The sequence below is a fragment of the Teleopsis dalmanni genome, chromosome X, assembly GCF_002237135.1.
Source record: "Teleopsis dalmanni isolate 2A chromosome X, ASM223713v2, whole genome shotgun sequence".
Taxonomy (NCBI): Eukaryota; Metazoa; Arthropoda; class Insecta; order Diptera; family Diopsidae; genus Teleopsis; species Teleopsis dalmanni.
In genome coordinates this window covers 5,429,112-5,442,749 of record NC_051848.1, presented here as the reverse complement: position 1 = coordinate 5,442,749, position 13,638 = coordinate 5,429,112, and the positions used below count along the sequence as shown (strand labels likewise).

The window sequence follows — 13,638 nt, the reverse complement described above, 5'->3', positions numbered from 1 at the left end:
TATTTAACTGATATTACCAGGTATAAAAATATATCTTCCATGTTTTAAAATATGACTTAAATCGGATTTGCAGAAATATAAAATAGAGAAAGTATAACATTAAACTTTTTATCGTTGATTCAAATCTTTGATTCTCTATTTTATTGATAGTAAAGAACTTTTAAAACACATGTGACTTAATCTAGTTTTTTTTTGTGAAATAGGTTATTCGAATATCGAATTAATCTTATTTTTTTATGCAAATCTTCCTAAGGTCTCCATTTCAAAAATATTTCTATTTCTTGTATGGTTGCAAAGAAGAAAAAACCGTTGTCTCCGAAAAATGGCAAATTGAATGATCATCATCTGGATCACAATTACTTAGAAAAACGTACCATTTTTTATTTTAGAAATCGAACATAATTTCTGTAATTAAATTTGTCTATAAATTACTGACTATGATAATGGCTAGATAACCCGTTCTAAGAGTTAATGATTTCTTTTTGAAATACAACCTTTGTTATTTCTTAATAAGCTATGAGAATTGATATGTTGAGCTATGAAAAAGTATTTATTTTAGTACTTAATTTATTTTAAAATATTATTTAAACAATTATTAAAAGTGATTTCGTAGTTGACCTGACTTTCGTATAAAAACAATAGACTTCAAAAAAAGCTGGGTTATTTAAAAAAAAACTGGATTACTTCAGGAAAAACTGGATTACTTCAGGAAAAACTGGGTTACTTCAAGAAATACTAAGTATTTCTTTTAACTTTTTTTGTAGAGACTTGCAATAGAAACAAATAATCAAGCATTTTCTCTGTGATTTGATTACTAGTACAAGTACAAGAATTCAAAGAAGTTCCCTTAGAGAAGTACTTGCTTGACAGTTTGTCGTATTGTTAATCGACAAAGATTGAAGATCTGTTAAATTACTGGAACTCAACAGGATAAATTTAGTTTCACAGCACAATAACTAACCAACCAACCATATAACTGCTTTTTATATATAGTTTTATATATATAATATATACATATAAATAATTATATAAGATATATAATATATACACATAATATTAGAAACATATAAATAAAAACTAAATTCTATAGTTAGAGACCTAATATATACCAAATAAATAAAAATTCTAATGGCTGAGCATGCTTTGGCCGCAGGCTACCTATCTATGGTATGAGTCTTGTAGATCGTGCATGTTCGTGCAATTCTTATCGGAAATTATTTATATATAATTTCCTCACATAAGGAAAGCAGTGAGTATTGAGTGAAATCGGAGTTAACGATTTTCCTATAAAAACCGCACCAAAAAGCTTATTTCTACAATTATATTTTAATTGGGATTGTGTTAAGATCTAGAAATTTTAAATTTCCAGTGTTAACATTAAGTGCGATTTAAAAATAATTACATTGAAGTTAGAATTTATTGAGTGAAATTGGAGTTAGTGATTTTTATATAAAATCTTTATCAAACGTTATTTCTTTATAGTTCCATTTACGACGAGATTGTGTTAAGTTGATTTGTTGACTGAGCTAATATATAACTATAATAATAAATTTTGTGTGTGAAGAACTGAAATGAAATTTTTTTGAGAATAAAGATTTTCAAGTGAACAAAAATTGAATCACCTGATTAAAAAAAAACTGTTGCTGTTCTTCAATAAAATAACTTCAAAAGAAAAGAAAGAAAAATTAATATTTCACTATGACAATGGTGGTATTTTTATAATTATCTATATGCTGTATGATTTCAGTTAATTAAGTCTTGTTAAGTTTTAATGACTTAACATTTCGTTTATTAATTAAATCATAATTTTTGTTTTTTAATTAATTTAAATTAAATAACTTTTTAAATTATTTTTAAATTTATTATTTGGTTTGGTTTTAATTTTTTTTTTAATTAAATATTTTTTTAAATTTAATAAATTTAAATTAATAAAAAAATTCAAAAAGTTTTTACATTATTTGTCAATTTATTACAATATTTTTTTAAAATTTTTTGACTTGGTTTTAAATAGTTTTGTTTTAATTAAATATATTTAAAATTTACTTAATAAACAAATTAAAAATTTTTTGAATTATTTTTATATTTAACACAAAAAATTTTTAAAATTTTTTTTTGATTTAGTTTTAAATTTTTTTTGTCTTAAATATAAAAATAATTCAAAAAATTTTTAATTTGTTTATTATTTTTAAATTTATTATTTGGTTTGGTTTTAAATTTTTTTTTTAATTAAATATTTTTTTAAATTTAATAAATTTAAATTAATAAATAAATTCAAAAATTTTTACATTATTTGTCAATTTATTACAATAATTTTTCAAAATTTTTTGACTTGGTTTTAAATATTTTTGTTTTAATTACATATATTTAAAATTTACTTAATAAACAAATTAAAAATTTTTTGAATTATTTTTATATTTAACACAAAAAATTTTTTAAATTTTTTTTTGATTTAGTTTTAAATTTTTTTTTGTGTTAAATATAAAAATAATTCAAAAAATTTTTAATTTGTTTATTATTTTTAAATTTATTATTTGGTTTGGTTTTAAATTTTTTTTTTTAATTAAATATTTTTTTAAATTTAATAAATTGAAATTAATAAATAAATTCAAAAAATTTTTACATTATTTGTCAATTTATTACAATAATTTTTCAAAATTTTTTGACTTGGTTTTAAATATTTTTGTTTTAATTACATATATTTAAAATTTACTTAATAAACAAATTAATAATTTTTTGAATTATTTTTATATTTAACACAAAAAATTTTTAAAATTTTTTTTTGATTTAGTTTTAAATTTTTTTTTTTAAATAAATATTTAATTAAATATTAAACTTGAATTTTTATTATTTTTAAAAAAATTAGTTAATGAATAAATTTATTCATTTAAAATATTTAAATATTTTTTGATCAATTTATTTGATTTTAAGATTCATTTTAAATTAAAAAAAAAAGTATTTTATACATTCAAAAAAATTTTTTTAACTTAAATCAAATATAGAAAAATGCTAACTCCTTATTAAAGATTTTTTTATATTAATTTAAGTTTAATTATATTTTAAAATATTTCATAATTTTAGTGTTTTAATTTTGACAGTTTATGTTTTTAACTTAATTTTAGTTAAGTTATCATACAAATGTTTTTTAACTTAAACTTTTTTTTAAAGTTTTTTTGAGACTTTTTGCAATTAATTTTATTTCATATTTTGGAAATATATATAATATTATTAATTCAAACTTTTTAATATATAAAGCTTTATTGATGTATTTTAGATCTGTATTTTACAGTTTTTATTTTTTTTGTTACTTTATTTTTTATAAACTTTTTCAGATACATTTCATTTAAATTTATACTTATTTTGACTAGTCTTTTAAATTATAATTTAATTTTTTTTCACACTTTTTTTAAATTTGTTTAACTTCAATTCATTTTTATAATTGTTATACATATACTTTTTTAATTTAGTCAATAATTTTTACATACTTTTTTTTTGTCGAAACTCGTTTAAGATTATTGTTGTTTTATATATATTATTTAAAGTAAGTGTTATTTATAACTTAAACTTATTTTAAAATTTTCTAAATCTACTTCAATATTTTAATACTTTTAATATTTTTTGTCTTTTTTAATATTTACTTTTATTTCATTTTAATTTTAATATCATCACTTTTTTCTAGATTTCTTAATTGTTAATAATTTTTTTACTAATATTTTTTTTCACATTTTTTGTTTTCTTTTTAATTACAACTCATTTTCTTAAATTTGTTTTTCAATTTTTTTTTTTAACATATTTTCTTATTTTTTAAAAAATTTTTTTTTTTCAAATTTTTTGCCTAATTTGAAATTATAATTATTTGAAATTAATTATTTTATTTTATAATTATTTTTGAAATAAATTTTTTTGAATTATTTAAAACTTAAGTTTTTATTTCAATTTTTTTACTTCGCTTCCAAACTTTTTAGATTGTTTTAATTATATTAAATTGGAATTAAAAATTGGAAAAAAAAAATGTTTTAAGTATTTTGAATTTTAAAAATATTTTTTTTATTATTTTTTACTTGAAATCATCTCTATTTGTATTTTGCATTTATTAAAAAAATTTATTTTATTATATAAAATTTGAGTACAATAAAATAATTTTATTCTATAGAGTCTTTAATATTATTATTTTTATAACCTAAATTTGTATATTTTAGATATAATTAAATCTTTTTTATTTTTTTTTAAGATACTGTTTCGTTACAACGGCTCTGCCATGCTTGAGTTGTCTGATGATCTTGTTAGAGTTTTTGATAGCGATGATGAGGAGGAGCCGCCACCATCGGCAGTTTTGGAGAAGTCAATCATTGACTTTGATTTTGTCCAATTTTTAATTGACAAGAATCTTAATCATGTAGCAGGTGCAATTTTTGCTGAATTGGACCCAAAAACCTTACGTGCTGCTTCTTTTACTTGCCGCAAATGGCGCCAAGTCATATTTGAAGAAAAAGTTTGGTACACTGTTTTCATGAAGAAGATTAAAACTAGCACTATTTGGGCCGATTTAGCTGAGTGCAATGGTTGGGAAAAGATAAAGTCAGCTGATAATTTGACACCTAAGCAGCGTGCGATGAAATGCCGCCATTTGTGCAATGTCATCGAGCAGCAAATCCAAAATACTACCAATAACTGGAATGTTGGACGCTATACTCTGATACGTGCCATACATCCACCGAATACTGTCGTAAGTTGCTTACGTGTGGATGAGACAAGAGTACTATCAGTTATTGGGAATTTAATTCAAGTTCGAGATAGAGCTCGCTATCTTCGTTGTGAAAAACTGGAAGGGCATGAATGCAAAGTTTTAGCTTTGCAATTTCATGCTCAATTGGCAGTATCAGCCGACAATGAAGGATATATTAAGTTCTGGTGCTTGGAAACAAAAAAATCAATATATTCTATGCAAAATGATGATGCAGTTGCAATAAATGACTTACGTTTCCGTGACGAGATATTAGTCACTGGTGACAATGTTGGCATAATTGGCATATGGGCAATGAATTTACCTAGCGAAGTTACTTTGATTCAGAATTTGATCGGGCACGAAGGCTCTATTACTTGTCTTGATTTAAGTGATAAGATGCTGGTTTCTGGATGCACCTCTTGTGTTGTTAAAGTTTGGTCAATGGAAACTCGTGAAAATCTATATACTCTTCTCGGTCATACTGAGCGTATTAATTGCATTAAGTTAAGCAACAATTTGATTGTTAGTGGCAGTGCCGATAAAACTGCTCGGTAAGTATAAAAAAATTACAATGTTTTCAATAATTAACTAATATTGACAACTTCGTCTAGTATTTGGAATGCAGAGTCAGGTATATGTATGCGTGTATTGGTCGGTCATACAGGTGCTGTTACTGCTGTGACCTTTAATGATGTGCGTTTGATTACTGGCGCCAGTAACGGTTACATGAAGGCTTGGAACATGAAGGCAGCCCTCGATCCACATAAGCGTAGTGAATATTTGTGTACTTATACTTTACATGAGCATTCATCTGCTGTAACTAACATCCTCTGCGATGAATTCCATATGTTCAGTTGCGCATCGGACAATGCAATCATATTTTGGAATTTCCTATGCCACAAGTAATTTAAAAAATTATGTATTAATTTTACAAAAATCAAAAAAAATAAAAAAAACTCAAATTTTTATCTTATATACACAAATAGATTAGTATTTTATATATATATTTATATATATAGATATATGAGTATTATAAACAGTTATTTTTTTTAACTTTCTATAACTATGTCCTGATTTATTAATTTAAATTTAATTTAAAATTATTATTATATTATTTTCTAAAACCTATTAAGTTCTTGATCATTTTATTTGATTTTCTTAACTTTATCATTTAAATTTCTTCAATTAAAGATTTTATTTTATTTTCTTAAACTTAAATCATTAAAATTTACATTTAATTTTTTAAAATTTATTAAAACTTTGTACGTTATTGAAATTTCGTTTTATTTAAATTTTTAAAACTAATTTAACCTTTAAAAATATACTATAAACTATAAAAGCTTAACTTAATTAACCTATTTTATTATTTTCTAAAACTAAATTAATTTAAAAAATTTTTTTTAAAACCCTTTAATATTTTTGAAAGTTATTCTAAAGATTGAAAATTATTTGAAATTTGATTTAATTTTCTTAATTTTAAAATCAAACGTGTCACGTTTTAAGGATTTTTTTTTTATTTTTCAAAACTTATAAAGTTTTGCATAAATGTTTCCTTCAATTTTATAAAATCATTCAGGTTTCTAAATATCTTATTTTTTAAATTTTATTATTATTATTATTATTATTTTATTTTATTTTTTTTTTATTTTCTAAAATTTATTTCACTTTCTAAAGTTCAATTTATTTAAACTTAAGTATTTAAAAAGTTTATTTATTCACTTCTTTAAATTTATTATATTATTAAAGTATTTCTTTAATTTTCAAAATTTTCTAGTATTTTCGTTTTTTTTTAACTTTTTAAACTTCATTAGAGTTTTAAAAATTTTCTATATAATTCTAAAATTTAATTTATATTCTATAAGTTGTTAGATTTTTAAACATTTTTCTTGACCTTTTTACATTTTGGATTTTATCAAACTCTATATTTCATTTTTTTTTTTTAATATTTGTTTAATTTTCTAATGTATAATTTATTAAAAAATTTTATTTAAAAATTTTATATTAAATTTATTAAAACTTATTACATTATTAAGAATTTTTCAATATTTGAAAACTCATTACATTTAAAATGTAAATCTATTTAAATCTATTTATCTATCCCACTTAAAATTTGTTTTTAATTTGTTTTTTCTCTAAAGAAAAATATTTTTTTCTCCAAAATTTTTTTAATTCTTTCAAGCCTGAGTATTCAGATACTTATTGTGTTATTAAGCAATTTTTTAAATTTCTAAAACTTATTAGGATTTTAATTTTTTAATTGATTAGGTTTTTTAAATTTTATAGAATAAAGCTTAATTTATTTTTTTAAATTTAAATTATTTTAATTTATTACAATAAATAAAATTTATTTAATTTATTTATTTTTTTTATTTTTTTTATTTATTATTTAATTTATTTTCTTTAGGTTTTTAAAGAATTTTTTTACTTATTGTTTTGACTTCCTATATTTTTATAAAAACTTAATTGAATTTTCTAAATTTTTTCAGCTTAATTAAAATTTATTTGATTTTTTAAAATTTAATATTAATAATCAAAAATTTGAATTTTTTGTTTTTTATGTCCTGTTAATTCAATATATTTGAAATAAAAACTAATTTGTTCAACTTCCTTAAAATAACCATCCGAAGTGGTCGAAATATAAATAAATCTTAATAATAAAATTATATTTATAAAAATTTAATAAAACAAATGTGTTTCAAATATATTTACCTAATAGCTTATAAATTTTTAAGTACAATTATTTGTACACGTAATTTATCAACTATAATATTTGAGTTAACATATATGCAATAATAATTTAAATATATATATAAATTAAAATTTTTTTTAATTTACAAAAATTTCATATTATTATATTTTTATTGGAAATAATAATTTGTTTTGTATTTTTGTATCTTTTACAGATTTTTGACTAACAACTGGTACTTTTATTATTAATATCTTAAAGATGCAAGCAAATTATTCAATCATTTTTTTCAACTACACGTATTTTTGTAATATTTATTTTAATTACATTTTAATTACTGACTAAAGGCTTCTTAACAAAAATTTTTACATGGTAATTTAAGAAGATATTAGACTCCAAGAAAAGCCGATGTACTTTTCCTGATTGATTTAGTATAAATAATTTAACAGTAAGCAAACTACTAATGCTATATCTAATTTATCAATAAAGTAGTCTAATATTTGTTGTTTTTTATAATATATTATTTACTGCTGCGTAGCATATTAAAGATACTTTTGCACTCCACGCACTCCACGATTTCATTTCCATTTATTAAGCTTGATTATTTATTGTCTTCAAATGTCACCAACATGAATATATTAATTTTGATAACAATATTATTAGTTTAATAAAAACTTGATAGATTAATATTTATACAGCCTATAAGAATATTTTATTAAAAACAATAATATTATAGAAGTTTACATTTTTATAAGATCTGTGCTTTTTTTGTAAATAAGATAAATTAATTTTAATTTACTTATGTTCTCAGTTTATTAGCAATAAGTAAAGAATATATTTTCTAAATATTTACTGCTATTAATATCTATTTTTTATATATATAATTCATAATAATTAATGGATTTCTTATTATTATTATATTTTATTTATTAAAGCTTTGTATTTCCTTTCTTGGTAAATGTATGCAACAACTTTTGATTTTATTGCTTGATATACAATATATATTATATATAGTATATTAATAAATTTTTATTATTTTCAATTTGTTAATAATTAGTTATAATTGTGTTATTGTCATTATCATATTCTTTGAAATGTTACAATGTATTATAATATGTGTACACTTTATTCTATATAAAATATATATTATACTATATTTAAGTCATTTAAATAAAGTTTAATATGCTTTTTATCACATGCCAGGTATTCACGAGTGCTGACCATTGCTTGTGATCAAGTAACCATGGGTGTCAACCTAGAGCTTTAATTATCATCATTAAAATTGTTTGGAACCACATCTACGGTACTAGTTGTGATCGGTAGTATTATTATTTCATCCAAATTTTAAATTCATTTCTATTTTTATTATTAGTTTTTTTATTTTATTTTAATTTAATAAAATTTGTTTTGAAAATATTTTTTTTAAGTTTTTGTTTAGTTTTATTATTTAATAATATTGTTTAATTATTATTGATATATATATTATTATTGCACAATTATATACTGAAAACAATTAATTTAGTTATTACTTACTGTTTGCATTTTATTATTATTATTAACATTAGTATAATATTTTTAAATAAATATGATCAATGAATATATATATAAACAAAATCACAATGGGTCATATAAACTGCGGCGCTCCTTTATCACTATATCGCTCCAACTTTAATTTAATTTATTATTTATTTCATTTTTTATTTACGCCTATAAATTATAATTAATTTTTACTTTGTTATGATTTGTTTTTTTTTTTATTATATTTATACTATTTTTACTATTTTTACTATTTTACTATTAGAATTTAGTTTTAGTTTTTGGAAATAAATTTAATAACTTTTAATAATAATAATTGTAATTTTTTCTGAACTATAAGTGTATTTTTATTTTTAATATTTAGTATTATTATTACATTACTGCATTATTATTTTTTCAGTTTATATTTAATTAGAGTTTAATATAATATTTCAATATAGTCATATTTTAGATATGATTGTTATAGTTTTCAATTTGTAAAATTAATTAAACAGTATTTTAATATTATGTTAACATTTTTATTTTAATACAAATATTTTAAATTTTATATTGTCTTTCTTTTTGTTTGTTTTATGTTCCATAAAATTGTTTTGAACTTTGTAACCTGTCGTCACTTTCTTATTACCATATTCTATTAATTTTTTGTTATGTATTATTTATAACTTTTTATTATTATTTACTTATTAATAATTATTTACTGCAATTTTTTTATTATTGTTTATATACTATTATATAATTGTTATTATCTACTTATTAATATTCCTTTATTGCTATGTATTCATTACTATCTACTTATTACTATTTAATTATTACTATTTATTTATTATTATTTAATTATTTTTGTTTATTTATTATTATTTATTTATTATTATTTATTTACTATTATTTATTTATTATTATCAATTTGTTTAAATTTTTTTTTTGAATATTTAATATATGTCTATACTAGAGTATGTTCTTGGTTGAAAGGTTTATGAATAAATCAAACTACATTTATGCTCAGTAGTTTGTTGAAATGTTTAAATATTAATTTATATTTATCCTTTTAAATTTAGATACGTTCCTCTTCAACCGAACGAGATCAATGATATATAAACAGAAGGACTTTAATTGGTTTAATACCCTAATTTCAAATATCGTAGATGAGTGGTCATTTGAATCATATTAATATTATAATCACACATATAGACATATAAAAATGGACAACCATTTTCAATATTTTAACCATATATTAATCATATTATTATACTTATATTCTTAAATATTTTCTTTAAAGGAATTTGTTACTACATAATCAGTTATTACTATATATTCAATGTGTTACTATATATTCAATGTGTTACTATATATTCAATGTGTTACTATACATTCAATGTGTTATTTAATAAACTTTAATGGAAAAAACTTATATCAATTTATTTAATTTTTTAAATTTATGGACATATCAATTGCAATGAAGCTAACATAAGTGAGGACGAATATAAGCATGGATTAATAGTTATTCACACAGATGTAATATTCTCTTTGAGATCACAGTTAAACTGCAACATAGTTTTAAATAGACTCCCGCTTAAAATCTGCTAAGAAGAAATATACTTTCCATATGTAGAAAGAATTTTTCTAGATTAAAATTTATCATTATATATAGCCATGTGCTAGACAGTTACGTATCATGCATATATGCATCAATTTCTAATGTGTGCTCTAATTAGAGGCACACCTTCTGTGATATCGTTCATTTGTTTTTCTACTCCCAATGCAGGCACAAATTCAAGTCCTATCGATCTTTGAACATGTTCCATAGGAGGGGTTAGGTTTTCTGCCTTGATACTGATTGATTTCAATTTAAGTCTCACCTATCCATTCTCATTGTTCCTCTCTCACACTCTATTATCTAACCACATTCTAATCCATGTGTACTTTTTTGTAATTTTGTCATTTGCTTCACAAATGCTTGTGAGCTCAAATTGTCTATCTATCAACAGAATATATTAAGGTCAAATTGTCAGCAAATTAGTTAAGTAGTGATATATATAAATAATAACAGTTATTACTTAATGCCAAAATGTTAAAATGTTAATTGAAAATTAATTTGTTTGTAATTCATGGAATACTAATTACTTACTGTGCTCAAGTCAGGCATACTCCAAAGCTTAACTCCATAATAGTCTGAAGCACATATCCTCAAGTGGTTTAAAAATCTATTTCGCAAATTTTTCGATATTCAAAATATCCTTTCTCTTTCTTCATAGCCTATACGAGATCTGCGGTTATGTACAAAAATACAATCAAAATGTGGCACAATTTAATTACGAAATAAAATGGAGCATATCGACTGCAGTTCATACCCGAATATTCTACTTTATTATTGTTAAGGCCGCAATAGAGAAGCATACTTCCATCTACGAAACACTCCGATACATAATCGCGCAGACGTTTCGACAGACCAGGGCAAGCATTCCTACCTACAACTACCTACACTCATACACTTGAGTGCATATGTGGAAAACAATGTATTTCGATGCTTAAACAGCTTATCTTATACAGTTGCAATTACTGCCGGGATTTCGGATTAACACCCAAATTGACAACACTGGGCAGCAATAACAATGACGGCAAGAGTATCAGCAACATTTACAAAACAGAACAAAACGCCAAAAAAAAGAACACCAACAACACATAAGCATCCTATATGAAGTGCGAAGCAATCAACCTCATGGCTGATATTGCTCCTCCTGTCGTATCTGCTGGTATGTCGTTGGTGCTGTTGGTGCTGTTGGTCCTGTCGATGTTGCTACTGGCACGTCCACTCCGCTTGGTTGGCTTGCAAAACGCTAGCAATTTTAGGCTTAGTCGCTGGCTGTTGTACCAAAAACGATACAAGAGGAAAAAGGTTTTAGCGCTGGTAAATTTGCTGATATTGCGGTGTTCGGCCGTTGTAAATGCCTGGCATTTCCGGTTAATAGAATTCTACAATACAAGTAATATACAGAGTATTTGCAATGAATATGTGTAGTACATTTGTTCATTGCGTGTAGCATTTTGCATTTAAATGTTTTTTCATAGTTCGGCTTAATGGAAAATATTCCGATAAGTTTCGACGAGGCTTAACGCAACGTTTGCCATAACATAGATAGGCGTGTGTAGATACAAACTATCGTGTTAGCAATGTTATGAATAGTTCAATGAAATCGGAGTTGTGGACTAAATGTAGGCTTCCATTCAATAAAAATCTGGCTCTATCAATATAAATTAGAATAAAATTAATTTTATTAGCATGAAATGTAATGCAATAAACCCACTGGAATATTTACTTAAACAGTTTTGCATTTTGTTAAAACATTTATTGTTAAATCATATATATATTTATTTTATTCATTTATTTGTTAAATTAAAATATTTTTTATTAATAATTATAATATTTAAATAATAATAATTTAAGACATTATTTTAGTATACTATTTGTTATACGCATTTGATAAAAAATTTTTATAATTTATTTCGTTATATAAAAATATTAATTATATTGTTGTTATTGAAATCTGTGGAGAACGTATAGCATATATATAGTATATAACATATAAGGATATGGCTAGGTAAAAGAAATGTGGACTGAAAGCCATTGCTTAGAAACCAGAACGCATTGGTAATGGATGAGTTGTGATCAAAGTCAACTTGGGTCGAAGTGGATGAACCTAAGAGTTGTTGTATTCATTGGGATATGAAAACAGGTGGGCGACATCATGGGGAGTAGAACAGCATTTAGGGCATTATATTCATATGAACACACTAAAATAGGTGTTATTTTTAATGTAACATTAATGTTAATGTAGACATTCTTAATCCGCATAAGAAAACAAAATGATATATTCGTATATCTGTCAATTCACTTGGTATAAAAATATTCCTATATCAAACATTATAATTAATTAGCATTTGACTAAAACTAAGAACGTCACCGCACTAATACATCTAACGAATACGCAATAGCAAAAGTACATCTCACTAAAGTGCAAAGTAGAGGAAGCTATACAGGGAGAATCTACCAGAGCTGTTACAATCTAAATCGCTTATAGAAACTTTTAATCTAAAACGAAGAAAATCATTCTAACGTAAACATAAAAATAAAATAATCCATAATTAAAAATAATTTAATAATTGTTAAAGTAATTTTGACAGAGCTTCCTAGGTTAGACTACCTGTAAATTTTGTAGAAAAGATAATGATTCGTCAAAACACGTACTGGGAGTTTATTCAACATTGATGCATAAACAAAAGAAGTCTTTAGGCAAGCAACTCATATCTGATGAAAAACTAAAACTCTGCAATGCGGATTCAAAATAACAATTAATAGAAGAATCTAGAATTTGAATTAGAGAAGTATTCTGCAACTACACGAAGGAACACTATAGATCACTAGATCGCTTGTAAGTACATATAGATTTGAGCACGATCTGTTAACTAGTCTGTTAACATCAGTTGTATCTGCAATTATACTCCTAAGTGTTCCGCAATGGCACAAAGTTAAGCATAAGCAGGAGGTCTTTTTACTGAACCAACAAATGCGATCGCTTCAGCAGCGTACTCATCTGACATCACCCCGTATGGCTTTTTTCTGTTTCCAAAGTTTAAATGATCAGTGCAAAAAAGGCGTTTCGATTAGATTGCGATTGTGAAAGAGTTTAAGTCTATA

At 22.7% G+C, this 13,638-nt stretch overlaps 1 protein-coding gene across 6 annotated transcripts; it reads left to right on the top strand.

Annotated features, from left to right (window-relative positions):
• The first annotated feature begins 1,341 nt into the window (after positions 1 to 1,341).
• LOC119662185 (F-box/WD repeat-containing protein 11-like) lies at positions 1,342 to 10,274 on the top strand. 6 transcript variants are annotated; one of them, XR_005250720.1, is made up of 7 exons: positions 1,342 to 1,381; positions 1,483 to 1,710; positions 4,229 to 5,274; positions 5,335 to 5,625; positions 7,627 to 7,644; positions 8,613 to 8,728; positions 10,001 to 10,274. XR_005250720.1 is itself a non-coding variant. In XM_038071754.1 (7 exons), exons 2-6 carry the CDS (start codon positions 1,699 to 1,701, stop codon positions 8,674 to 8,676), a joined length of 1,431 nt encoding a protein of 476 aa, XP_037927682.1. In that variant the 5' UTR covers positions 1,342 to 1,381; positions 1,483 to 1,698; the 3' UTR covers positions 8,677 to 8,712; positions 10,001 to 10,270. The 6 variants fall into 6 exon arrangements, 5 of the variants coding, with proteins under 5 accessions (XP_037927682.1, XP_037927684.1, XP_037927685.1 ...); XM_038071754.1 differs by having other exon boundaries at positions 8,613 to 8,712; positions 10,001 to 10,270; XM_038071756.1 differs by having other exon boundaries at positions 1,483 to 1,707; positions 8,613 to 8,712; positions 10,001 to 10,269.
• The last annotated feature ends 3,364 nt before the right edge of the window (positions 10,275 to 13,638 follow it).

Bases quoted from the DNA above. Each gene is read 5' to 3' on its own strand.
- LOC119662185 (XM_038071754.1), top strand. The intron at 5,275-5,334 runs GTAAGTATAAAA...AACTTCGTCTAG, and splicing joins AGTGCCGATAAAACTGCTCG to TATTTGGAATGCAGAGTCAG.